This window comes from Brassica rapa, chromosome A06 (genome assembly GCF_000309985.2).
Source record: "Brassica rapa cultivar Chiifu-401-42 chromosome A06, CAAS_Brap_v3.01, whole genome shotgun sequence".
Taxonomy (NCBI): domain Eukaryota; kingdom Viridiplantae; phylum Streptophyta; class Magnoliopsida; order Brassicales; family Brassicaceae; genus Brassica; species Brassica rapa.
In genome coordinates, this window is record NC_024800.2 from 3,375,282 (window position 1) to 3,388,366 (window position 13,085).

General features: G+C 37.6%; 2 protein-coding genes and 1 long non-coding RNA gene across 4 annotated transcripts; 2 read left to right on the forward strand and 1 right to left on the reverse strand.

The window, feature by feature from the left end:
- Positions 1–270: 270 nt before the first annotated feature.
- LOC103871607 lies at positions 271–2,811 on the reverse strand. Of its 2 annotated transcripts, none has more exons than XM_033272690.1 (10): positions 2,521–2,811; positions 2,214–2,319; positions 2,019–2,123; positions 1,848–1,925; positions 1,709–1,764; positions 1,552–1,609; positions 1,335–1,460; positions 1,146–1,241; positions 909–980; positions 271–497 (listed from the first exon to the last, which is right to left on the reverse strand). In XM_033272690.1, exons 1-10 carry the CDS (start codon positions 2,625–2,627, stop codon positions 435–437), a joined length of 867 nt encoding a protein of 288 aa, XP_033128581.1. In that variant the 5' UTR covers positions 2,628–2,811; the 3' UTR covers positions 271–434. The 2 variants fall into 2 exon arrangements, with proteins under 2 accessions (XP_033128581.1, XP_009148119.1); XM_009149871.3 differs by having other exon boundaries at positions 2,214–2,316; positions 2,521–2,808.
- Positions 2,812–4,867: 2,056 nt separating this feature from the next.
- Positions 4,868–6,623, forward strand: LOC103871608 (phosphoenolpyruvate carboxylase kinase 1). The gene is made up of 2 exons (XM_009149872.3): positions 4,868–5,970; positions 6,081–6,623. Exons 1-2 carry the CDS (start codon positions 5,154–5,156, stop codon positions 6,128–6,130), a joined length of 867 nt encoding a protein of 288 aa, XP_009148120.1. The 5' UTR covers positions 4,868–5,153; the 3' UTR covers positions 6,131–6,623.
- A 1,152-nt stretch (positions 6,624–7,775) lies between these two features.
- LOC117125960 lies at positions 7,776–9,954 on the forward strand. The gene is made up of 2 exons (XR_004448428.1): positions 7,776–8,180; positions 8,610–9,954. It is a non-coding gene; the product is annotated as an uncharacterized LOC117125960 (long non-coding RNA).
- Positions 9,955–13,085: the final 3,131 nt, after the last annotated feature.

A 13,085-nucleotide genomic window follows, 5' to 3' on the forward strand; every position in this document is an offset into this window, starting at 1 on the left:
CTGAGTCAGCTCTTACGTGTCTTTCCTACTCATGCATCGTCACCGCTGCGTCTCCGTCAGATTTGTTTTCCAGCTTTGATTCGTTCTTTTTCATCAAACCAATTTGCGAGAATTATTATCTCTTTATTTCCTTGTTATATGAGATTTTATGTATATATAATTTTGAAAGTAATACAAAATTCTTCAGTCTAAGCCGCCTGACACTTTTTTCTAATCGAACCAATCACAATTTTCGAAACGAAACTTTTCAGCAAGCGAGTGTCTCTTTACTTGATTTTTCCAAAACAAAATATTTATAAAAGATAAATTTAAATCTCTCCCAAGAAAAGAACTTCATCTCAAATTGTTAACATCTAGCAGCCATAAGTTATACATCAAAAAAAACTTCTCCAAAACCTCCTGGTAGATCAAAGCTCTTATAGTGCTCTCTCCCATTATCTGTAATATGACGCCATGACGTAGAGCATCAAAGCCGATGAAGCAGTGATTATAAGTTCCTGCAATCCAGTATCAACGTCAGCACTGTTGATTTAGTTCTTTTTGAAATATATCAGAAAGCCTGGTTATCTCTGATGGAACTATTAAAATTTAGAGACCAGGCCCTTCTTGGTTCAGAGATCATGGCCAAACATAGCCAACATGGATGTTCTCACTTACTGACTAAAAGTTGTGCATCTAGATTTCAATTCGGTAGAAGTACACATACCATAATACATATAGAATCTAAGATGTGACAATCATATTACGGATCAACAGCATAATCATCTACAACCTAATCATCTACTATTGTTTGTTGAGGCTTCATCTATTAAACTAATGATCCTCAACCAAAATGATCATTTTGTGTGGGACTAAGTTAAGGGATGGGTCCAAGTGAAGAGAGATGGGCGTTAGGGAATAACACTAACCTGGTTATTGTAGAGTGCAATGGGTATGGAGCTGCCCATGTACTCTATGACATTTAACATCCCAGTGTATGCCTGCAATGCATGATTCACTATGCGTGTTAAACGTAGACTATAATCAAGCAAAATAACTTTTATAAAGTGAAAGCTAGTATATAGACATAAGCAGCTTTCTTTGATAAAGTGAGACTAGTAGAAGCTAGTGCAAGTATAGAGGAGTCTTGATAGATTTTAACATACCAAGGATGCAACAAGTATAGAGCCGAAAACTAATGAAAGAGACCGAAGAAGCCTCTTTCCCATTTTCAATCCCCGTCCATTTTCTTCCCCTTCCTCCTGCAGCCAGTGTCAACATCAATGCTAATCAGGATTATAAGAGCCACCAGGTGTATCAACATTAAACAATAATTTTTTTTTTGAAAAACTCACGTTATATGTTGGAGTTGAAGGGCCTTCAAAGGATTTTAATTTCTCAAAAATTCTGTAAACAAACACAAAGGACATGAACTGCAGCGGTTTGTACTCAACACTACGTTGGATGGCAATCCATGCACTCTGCAAAAAAAAAGACAGAGAGATAATTCATATACGATTGTGAAGGGAGCAACTTAATCCTCAAAACATCATATTCTTCCAAAAGACTTACAAACACAGCTGATATTGCTAGGTTGATCAGCATATCGTTCTTGGGGGACTTGGAATACCTATAAACAACAAGATAGGTCAATACATTATAAATTATAATGTACTTTTGAAGGATTTAACATAAATAATCTGAATAAACTCACAAAAGAATCACTTACCTAGGACCCCATGGTATTATGGGCTGCTTATCAGCATATCTAATGTCCTTGGACACCTGAAATTTCACCCAGGGATTAAGAAAGGAAGTTGGAGACGGCATTAATATTGGCTAGAATGGGAGGAGGAAAGGGTACATACCTTAAACGAACCGAAAGTCACACCTTTCTTCCTATTCATTAACTGGGAATACATGAGCTTATCATATGCTTTCTCAAGCTATCAACAGGAATAACAGAAACGTGTTAACACAAGAAGAAAAAATAAAATCATTACATAGAGGAGAGCAAAAGAAAGAGAGAGGCAACTTACTAGAGCAGCAGTGGCTTCATCACCACTCCTCTGAGCTTCTTTAAGTTTTCTTTGATAAGTTTGCTTGATCTTGTCGAATCCCTCTATGGGGTTAACACCAAGAACCTGACAAGGTGATCCCACTCAAGTCACGTCTTGAGAGAGACACAATGACTAGTACAAACAAGTCCTTTTCAGAGGGATCAATCAATTCACCTCATATGGGTTAAAGTCACCATCAGACTGTGGGTTTCCAGCAGCAGAAGACGAAGCAGCACGTATCACAATCCTGCTCTGCAACACCCTTCTAGGAAGAAGCCTGAACCATTTTCATTACAAATAAGGAAAATGGTCTGAACAAAGTTGAGCACAAGAATGTAACTTCCGCTAAAGTTATAAACTTTGTACCCAATTGTAAGAAAAGCTTACAGCTTTGAAGCTCAATTAACAAACAAACGTTATTGGCTGCTAAGCAAGTAATAGAGATGAAAGGCATCAATTTTGAAGGCGACGAAGAAGCTACCTGACGAAAGACGGCGACTTTGGAGCTCGAAGAGTAGTATTGGAGCTCCTATGACCAATTTGAGGAGGAGGGTAACGAAACGCGTTTGAAATAGCGGAAGCCATCATGGAGGAGGAGGAGGAGGGCGCAGAAGTAGCAATTAACAAGTGAGAGTTCGGCGAATCAAGTCAGCTTAGGTATAGCAATTAACTTCGCGTGGCGTAATGGATAAGGCGGTCGCCTCCGGAGCGGGAGGTTACGGGTTCGAATCTCGTCGTGGACTACTATTAACGAACTACCTCTCTCAAGGCTCTTGCTGGATCCGTCCCTCCGAGAACAAACTTTGATTAAAATGGTCATCATCCCTGAATATCAACTTGGGCCAGGTTTCTTCTTATTTTCTCTAATAGACAGCTTGTTATTTTTGTTTGGGCTTTATTTTGTTTTGGGCCATTTACACTTCTCCCTTGGGCCCATATTTTGAAGCTTTGATGAAATGTTGTTTTATCAGTTCAAAATGTTTGGAAGTCTTTGTGTGTGTCTTACACTCTTGCTAATAGAAAGGGGGGGGGGGGGGGGGGGGGGGGGGGGAGCTAACTTTTTGGAGATAATGGTGGTCAGGTAACCCCCTACGAAATCTATAAAACTTAGTTTGCATGTTTACTTTACGTGTGGTTTGTTATGTAGTATTCGATTTTTTTGTGTTTGTTTGTTTTGCTTGTAACGAAATGGATTTTGATTTTCCTCTGTGCAACATCCAGAAAGGTGTCGCACAACCAAAGTCATATGTAATGTTTCAACAAAGAAGCACGATTTTCATTATTATTTCTTACAAGTTATTTCTCTCTACTTTTTTAGCACGATTTTCTCCCTAGCTAACAAAAAAAAACCGTTACACTTCTGTAAGTGGATGATGTGGAAAGCAATAACAAAATATAAAAAGTAGAGACATGCGGGGGTGTGATACGTACCTGAAAAACCCTAGTGAGCAAAGAATCTGTAAACACAACAGCTAATTAGCATTAGAATAACCAAAGGACATAACTATGACCACTAAATAAACCAAAGACAAAGACATGCATAAAAAAAAAGAGCATGAAACCATCAATATGGGACAATTAGAGGTCAAAATAACAACCATACTTAAATACATGAACAATCATAGAGTAAAACCATATATGTGACTTATGCCGTTTTCTATTTTCTCTATATACATCATCATCAAGTCAACGTTCTAGAAGAATATGTATAAAGATCCCGATTGAACACTATTTATTATTGTTCATCATTAAGTACTATAGACTTTTTCCATACAAATGTTTTAAAACTACAGATTTCTTGCCAAATAAGATACTCAAATCATTCCAAACGCTTTAGTATTTTCCTTTTTACAACAAAGATATTAAATCCTCCATTCATTTAACCAAAGAATTATCAATTAAAATAATATAAATATTATACTATTATAAAAAATATTTTTTTTAAACAATTTCAAATATATAAATGATATTTATTTCTCTTTTGTCAACATATCGTTAGAATATAATAAGTGAATGAAATTCCTTATGAATATGTTTATAAATATGAATATAATATTACAAACCTTCTCCTAGTTAGGGGTGGGCACTTTACCCGATATCCGAAGTGGCACCCGAACCCGATCCGAAAAATCCGAACCGAAATCCGAACCGAAGTAGCAAAATACCCGAACGGGTATTGAATTAGGAGAGATTGGATACCCGAACCCGAATGGATAATATCCGAACCCGAATGGATATCCGAAGATAACCGAACATATGTATAATTAACCTTATATTTCTAGTTTACATCTCTTATTTTATATAAAATATTTATATTAATACTACACATACTTTAAGTTCATATGATATACATGCAATTACGGAAAAAATGATTTCGTACTCACTTAAAAAGCATGTCAAGTTTTTTTTATTTCAAAAATTAACAAAAAGTTAGATCCAAAATTTTAAAACAATAACTAAATTAATGCATTTTTAGTTTTAAAATGTTATGTCCAAATCTATTAACCATTTAATCTATTAAAAATAAAAAAAAAGTTAAGTAAAATTTATATTCTTAAATACAAGAAATTTAAAAAATGAAAAATTTAATTTTTTTTCAAAATCTAAATATCCGAACCCGATCCGAAATAACCGAAACCGAACTAAAAATACCCGAACCCGACCCGAAGTATAGAAATACCCGAACGGGTCCTACACCTCTATACCGAAATACCCGAAAACCCGAAATACCCGATCCGAACCCGAACGGGTACCCGAACGCCCACCCCTACTCCTAGTAACATCTAAACAAATAAAAACATACCAGTCTTGCAAATAAGTACATAAGGAAATTACACCTACAAATATAAACTGATTGACTTTCAAATAGAGAAACTGATATTAAAACCACTAAAAATAAAAATAAAAAGTAATAAAAATAAAAAGAAAGCTTAACAGAAAATCGTATGTGATGGAAGGAAGAAAAAAACCTGTAGGCATCAAAAAGAATATTCCTTGAGAATTTAGCCTATTAATAACGTAAAGCCGACTCCAAACCTCCTCTTCTTCTTAAACACAACTCAACACCCAACAACAACAACAACACAACCACCACCATAACAAAAATCAAATACTATGACTTACAGCCAAACACTCGGACACAACAACAACAACAATAACGACAACAAGTACCAGATCTGCGAAGAGATCGGTCGTGGACGCTTCGGTACCGTCACGCGCGTCTACGCTCCGGCCACCGGAGACTTCTACGCCTGCAAAACCATCGAGAAGAGCTCTTTAACAGACGATCTCGACCGTGCCTGCATCGACAACGAGCCGAAACTCATGGCTCTCTTGTCGTTTCACCCCAACATCGTCCAAATCCACGATCTGGTCGACACGGACTCGACCCTCTCCATCTACATGGAGCTGGTCGATCCCTCCGTCTCGATCTACGACCGTTTAGTTTCCTCCGGGACCTTCTCCGAGTCCCAAACGGCGTCGTTCGCGAAACAGATCCTCCAGGGGCTCGCGCATTGCCACCGATACGGCGTCGTTCACAGGGACATTAAACCGGAGAATATTCTCGTGGATTTGCGTAACGATACGGTTAAGATCTGCGATTTCGGGTCTGGGGTTTGGTTGGGTGAGGGCGAGACTACCGAAGGTGTGGTGGGGACGCCTTATTACGTGGCGCCCGAGGTTCTGATGGGGTACTCGTACGGAGAGAAGGTTGATCTGTGGAGTGTTGGAGTTGTTTTGTACACGATGCTCGCTGGATCTCCGCCTTTTTACGGGGAGACGGCGGAGGAGATTTTCGAGGCGGTGCTCAGAGGGAATCTGAGGTTTCCGCCGAAGGTGTTCAGGGGAGTTTCGTCGATGGCTAAAGATTTCTTGAGGAAGATGATTTGTAAAGATGCTTCTCGAAGATTCTCAGCCGAACAAGCTCTCCGTAAGTTTCAATCTTTTTTTTTTTTACATTTATCTTTAGAATAATTCACATTTTGTTTCATTTTTCAACTAAAGTAAATAATTTTGTTATGTTTTATTAATTATTTGCAGGACACCCTTGGATCCAGAGAGCAGGAGAAGCAGAGGAGAGATTCATCTGAAAAAAGTGTTTGGAATGGAGATTCGGATATAATAAAATGAAAAGATGAGGCGAATAAATAAAGTAGTTACGGATTAGTAATAAAATCATCAGTAGTGCTTATCAGCTTTCTTGGTCTAACAGGTGTTTGTGTCAGTGTCGGCATGTAAATTTTGGGTATGGCTTTGTAAACTCCGCTTTCTAGACAGAAGACTCTTCTGGAAGAAGGCATAAAAAAAAAGGAGCTAAATAAAAAGAGGTTGATGCCAAAGCTGGGATGGCTTCTTCGTCTGAGTAGTGTTTGGCGATGAGTTTTTTTTTTAAATTTCTTTTCGCTGATAAGTCTTTAGCTAATGTGTAGGGTATAACCATATTTTCCGCCTTTTACGGGTTTTTTAATCCTTCTGGGATGTGTAAAAGGACGAGAGAAGAGTTGTACTCTCTTTTTTTTTGCTTTATCAATAAAATAAGCTGTTATGTTCATTTTACTTATTTGAATTCTTTTTTTTTTGTAACTTATAATTTGAGTACTTCTGTAATCCAAAATTCACGCTTACGATGATGGTAAAGAAGAGAATATGATAAATGATACTATTATTTAAATTACCTTGAGATTATACAAAGAAAGTATATTCGCCAAGTTTTATTTGATGATTCATAAAGATTATTCTTGCTGATTTGAAAATTCATATAAATTTACTAATATTTTAAAATTTATTTCTGTTCATATTTTTCAAAAAAAAAGTAATTAATATTTTTAATTTATGGGTTTCATAGAAATTTATGTTTTATTTTTTGATATTTTTTTGAAGTATCTAAAATTAAATATTAAAATAAAGTTATAGAATTGAATGCACTTGACACTCCATTAACTGAATAACATATGATTTTGAAAACATTTTACAATTACGAATAAAATAATTTACTATTATTCAAAAACAATAACCAATAGCTTCCATCAAGACTCCATTAACTGAATAACATATGATTTTAAAAACATTTTACAATCACAAATATAGTAACATACTTTACTTTTATTCAAATACAATAACCAATAGCTTCCATCAAGTCTCTGTGTATTTCGTTCTACAGTTTTGACACATGGATTTAAATCATACCTACCCACAGATTACTATGACTTTTGTGTTTTTTTTATGGACATGATATATTTTCTCTAGATTTAACTAACTTGCTTTAGAGCATTAATATCGCGGTCTCTAAGCAGCGTCTTTAGGTGTTTTTGGATTTAAAAAAAAAAAGAAAAATGTATTAATTAGGTAGAAACGTCGCTTAATTAAGCAAAAGAGGAGACGGTTTTATGGGACACGCGTCACAATTGCATCGTTCTCTCTCTCTCTCTTGACGGATCATCTTCTCTCTTTCTCTCCCGAATCCTCGACGATATCGAAACTCTCTGGTGATCTCTCCTCGGCGCTGATCTCTCCTCGACAGTGTCGTCGGCGACTCTGCTTCTCTTTCGGTCTCCTCGACGAGTCGTCGTCTCCGTCGTTCTCGTCGGCGACTCTGCTTCTCTCTCGGTCTCCTCGACGAGTCGTCGTCTCTGTCGGTCTCATCGACGAGTCGTCTCTCTTGCGATCCTCGACGGCTCGGCTTTGCTATCGGTCTCGCCGACGATTGACACTCCAGTCTCGCGATCCTCCACGACTCCGACTCTCTCTCTCTTGGTCTCGTCGACGCCTCCACGTCTCTCTAGCCATCCTCGACGACTCCGCTTATCTCTCTTGTTCTCCTCGATGACTCTGCGTGTCTTTCTCAGTCGTCGAAGCTCTCCGGCCCGTGACTAGCATCGAGGAAATCAAATCGAAAAAGGTAAAGCTATGTATTTGTCCTTTTATGTCTCCGCTCGTGATTGTACAGATGATGATGTCTCTTGTGTTTGTTTAAGTCCGTGTCTCTGTTTATTATGTTGATTATGTCTGGTGATTTTAAGATCGATCATCACTGATTCTTTTTGTTCTGTCTCTTTGTCTTTGTTTCTTTAGATGAACGAATGAAGCTACACGAAGAAACCTGAAGGTTCTTCAACGCAGAGGTCTACAATTGGCGTACAGGTAAAAAATAAAATTTGCTCTCGTAAATTGATTGCTAGTTTGAAAAAATAACTGTGGTTAGGTGTGATTAATGGTTAGATAGAAACTGATTAATGTCTGCAATATATTGATTGTGAATCTCTTTTCTCTGCAATATATTCATTGTGAATCTGGCTGGTTGTCTGAGGTGTGATTAATGGGTAGATAGAAAGAGGTTTAAGTCTGATTAATGAGTTAGGTGAATGTCAACTCGAATTGGTTGAAAGTTAAACTTTCTCCTCTATAAACAACTCCTTCTTCTCTTCTTCTCTTCCATCTCTCAACTACGGCTTCTTCTCTTCCTTTAGACAAATTCAGATATGGATCCCAATCCATTTAGGAATTTAAATTTTGTTGATCTTCTTCAAAGTCAACAAGATAGTTCTGGTTTTGAATCCTCTGCTCTTCCAGTAATTGGGACACAAGCTACTGAAGGATGCAACTTCGAAGAGAGCAGTCCTGCACAGCCTAAAGAAAGAAGGAGTTGGGGTCCAACAGAGGACGTCGTGCTCATCAGCTCGTGGCTGAACACGAGTAAGGATCCTGTCGTTGGGAATGAGCAGAGGTCAGTTGCATTCTGGAAAAGAATTGCAACTTACTTCAACGCCAGTCCTAAGCTTGTAGGATGTGAAAAGAGAGAGTCGTCTCAGTGCAAGCAAAGATGACACAAGATCAATGACATGGTGAGCAAGTTTTGTGGAGCGTTTGAGGCTGCTACCAGGGAGAGAAGTAGTGGGCAAAATGAGAATGATGTTCTCAAACTTGCCCACGAAATCTTCTTTACCAACCACAAGAAGAAGTTCACCTTAGAGCACGCATGGAAGGAATTGCGCAATGACCAGAAGTGGTCTGAGCTATCTACTGCCAAAACTGATGGAAGTTCGAAGAAGAGGAAGGTTGGCGACCCTTCAAATGTTATCTTTTTACTATGTTTTATTTGATTAAAAAAATAAGTTTCATAAAAAAAATTTTAAGAACCCTTAATTAAGAACCTTTGCAATGGACCTATTAAATTTATGGGTTTCTTATCCTAATCTCTTAATACACTTTTCCTAATAAAATGCATTAAAAAATTAAGAAGAACCCCTTATATGGGGTTTTGCAATAATCCTGCTCTTAGAGCCCTGAACTTCAATAAGTCTCCACCGAATTTCAATTTGTCCACTTTCTTTTAAAAGGAATGAAAGGAAAACAAAAAAAGTTTGATCAACTTTTTCACTCGCTTACGTCTCTGATGTACGTAAAGATGTACGGTAACCTAACAATTCTGATCACACATCTAAGCCATTTTTGTCCTAACATTTGTAACGTCAGATTAAAAAGAAAAGTCCAAGTTTTCAAACATCTCAATGTCTATTATTTGCATGTCCAAAATATAGATCGGAGGATCTTTACAATTCAAACACACACGTAAGGTAAACACAAATTCATTTTAGCATATTATTTAGCATATTCTTTCAAAATTAAACTCCGATGAAGATTCCAATCTCCATTAAGCATATGCCGTGGATCAACCCTCTAAGTATTCCTTTCTTGCAGGAGACTCTAAGTTTTGACGTGATCTTATGAATCTTCTGATTGAGTGGAAAATACTATAGTTTTATTAACAATTTAAACGTTGTTGTTATCTCTACTTTTTATGTTCTTGTTCTTCCATTCGTGAAAAAATGTGGACGCATAAAATTCCCCTTTCAACTTTTTTTTTTTTTTCCATCTGATAGTTATTATTAAGGGACTAAGCCCAACAAAATACATTTAAAACATACACAGAAAGCCCAAGAAACATAATAGGCAAATTTAACTTAAACCTGGGCCGTCAACCCATTAGCCTTACACCAAAACCCTAAAAACAAAAGAGGCGCCGCACCACGCGCCGAGAGGACGAAACACGTGTTGAAGCCTTAGCAAGCCATGGACACGAGTCACAAGACCGTCGCTCCTTCACCGCTTTGAGTCACCACCGGAAAACCGAACGTCGTTTCACCGGGACACCGGAAACCGTCGGAACCATGAACTCCGACTCATTCAACTTCATAATCTTTGGTCCTTTCACCGGAGAGCATCCATCGAGAACCTCGAGATCTCATCCAATCGTAGAACCACCACATCCACACGATCCAGACATCATCACAAATCCTGGAATCACCTCACCACCATCAGCGCCTGAGCCCTTTCCACGGAGAGCGTCCATCGAAACCTATTTCGAGAGCTCATCCAGGGCCTTCACACCACTAATCACGAAGGATCTTTAGAACACAAACACAACGGGTCTTTTGCAAATAGCCGGCGTCGTAGGACTGAGAAAGTCCCCACCCCCGGGATCATAAGCCGGCGAGAACAGAGCCAGAGAAGCCTCCTTCTCCCGGAAACAGAGCCAGCGAAGCCTGCATAAGGAGCAACGGCTTCCCAGAAGCAAAACCCAAAGAACGGGAATTATAGAACACCGGAGAAAGCTTCATCTCATCTCAGAGAAGTCCCGGTCTCCGTCGCTCCCTTTCCTTGCAGGTCTGTATAGACTGTGGATAAGTAACTATATAAAAATTCCCCTTTCAACTTATTAGCCAAACGACGCATGTATATGAACTGAATATCTATACTATATTAAAAGGGATATATGAGCTCCATTGAGCCTATCCAACTCAGCATAAAAAATTAACCAATCAGAGATTGCTTTTGTGCCATGTCATTCATTTGCTGAATTCAACTTCAATTAACACAGGCCGAAACATAAGGGCAGATGAAAATTCTCGGTGGCCCAGTTTCAGGACCGTCTTGGTCCAAATGATTTCGTCGATCACCGACTGAAGAGCTTCACCTTCATCTTTCTTAACGTCTCTGCAAATCATCTTTAACATTTAATTCTCTTTAATACTCCTTGAAACATGAAAATGTTAACGTTTGGACTCCCAATGTTCCTCAATTTATCTAAACTTCTTCGCCGAATCTAAGCTACGACCACGTTCCAAAAAAACAAAAAAAACACCAAATGATGGTGAAATCGATAAAATCCGCGTCAGTTCATTCAGGATACCTCTGATCGGGTTTGTCCTCTCCTTTTATATCATTCAGTTTTGTGAAAACGTTTGATATTCATCGATCATTCTTCATAGTGATTGGGTTTTGAAATTTCAATATGCATCGACATACTGATTTTCTCTGTTTCTTGTGTGAAAGTTTAGGAGTATTGGATTGAACCACTAAGATCCAAAACGAAATTCAACTTAATTGCTTTCATAATGTTTTTCAGAAAAATAGAAAGGCGAACCAGTGGAAGATAAGATCTAGAGGCTTGATCTTGAGCTCTGACGAACATATAAAAAGAAGACTTGGTCCTAGAAGCCCAATGTATGAGGGTTCTGAAGCATAAGAAAATGTAAGAATCGTTATACATTCATTCATTTATTAAATAATCTGATGAAACAACTAATTTTTCTATAGAAACCACTGAATCATCATTGTTTACTGCTACTCTGTTGGTGGTTGATAAAAAGATATGTAAGTGAATTCTAAATTAGTTGAGCTACCTATTTTGTTTGTTCTTGAGTGCAGAGTTGTGGACTTTTTGTCTCCGAATTTTCAGAATTTTTGAGCTAATTTTTATTGTCTAAGTTGTGGACTTCTTTTGGTCTTTTAATCGCAATCTTTTTTTTTTTGTAGTTCTTACAATTCCCTAGCTTTGTGCTTTAGTGATTTGGTTACAATTTCTAAAGCTCATTAGATTACAAACTTCATGAGCAAGGACTTAAATGATGTGTTAGAGAAAATAACAAAGAGAATTTACCTCAATTGTTCTAGCCATAGCACGTGCAGTAACACAAGCTATTGAAAAAACCATGTCTTTTTTTTTTGTAACTTGAAAAAACCATGTCTTCTGCAATTACAGAGTGCTTACAGGTTTGAAATTAATGCGAAATGGAAGAGGTGATTTCTTTGTGTTGTTGAAAAAAATGCTTCTCTTTCTTTTATATAGAGTGCAGTTGGTGACAAAGCAGTTAACCAGCTTCAAAAAACTGTTAATTCAAACCTTGAGGCAGCAATAGCCGTCAACGTGTCTATTGAGAATAAGGAAGCTGCTGAGAAGATACATCAGCTTTATACTATAACTAGAGTTGCATAATCTATTGATCTGGAACTCTGTGTTAGTTTTATCGTTCAGGATCTCCAGTCTCTGCTTTATACTATAATTCAGGTTATAAATGGAGTTGCTACACTATTGAGTGGACCACGGTACGTGCTCCTAAGAATTAAATGTATTTGATGGCTCAATCTCTTTCGTGCAAGTGGTATATTCATTCTGATAGCTTCACTGGTATTGGATATACTGGAATATAAATCCATAAACGACAGCGAAAAGCAAGTAAAGCAGCTTGGAGCTGTCTCAACCATAAAGCTGCCTAAGAATTGGTTGAAGTCTCAGAATTTTCAAGAACAGTGTATCTTTTCTGTGATTGAGCACCTTGCTGTCCACTTTTCTTAATGGAGCTTCCATATGTCTTTTCTGGAGCTTGCTATTATTCCCATTATAAGGCTTAACAAATTTGGCGAGAGAACCACTCTGGAAGAGTTAAAGCTGGTGGTCAAACGCTTCATCAAGCATGGGGGAGTTGAATATTGAGTTTTTTTTTGGTAAAAGTTGAATATTGAGTTTGTACACAATACTATCAAAGCATCATAGACAAAGGTCGTGGAACAAAAAAAAAGTGAGGCAAGTGTGAGAATAATAATAATGTAATTCGTTGGTTTGCCACTCAGATTGCAGGGCAGGATCAAACCGTAGCAGTTAGAATTATAAAATTCTTAAAACCGTTTTTGTTTCATAAATTATTTTCATAAACACACAAAACGTCTATGCAATGCGTGTAATCAGATTTAAGTTAAGTGTTCTTC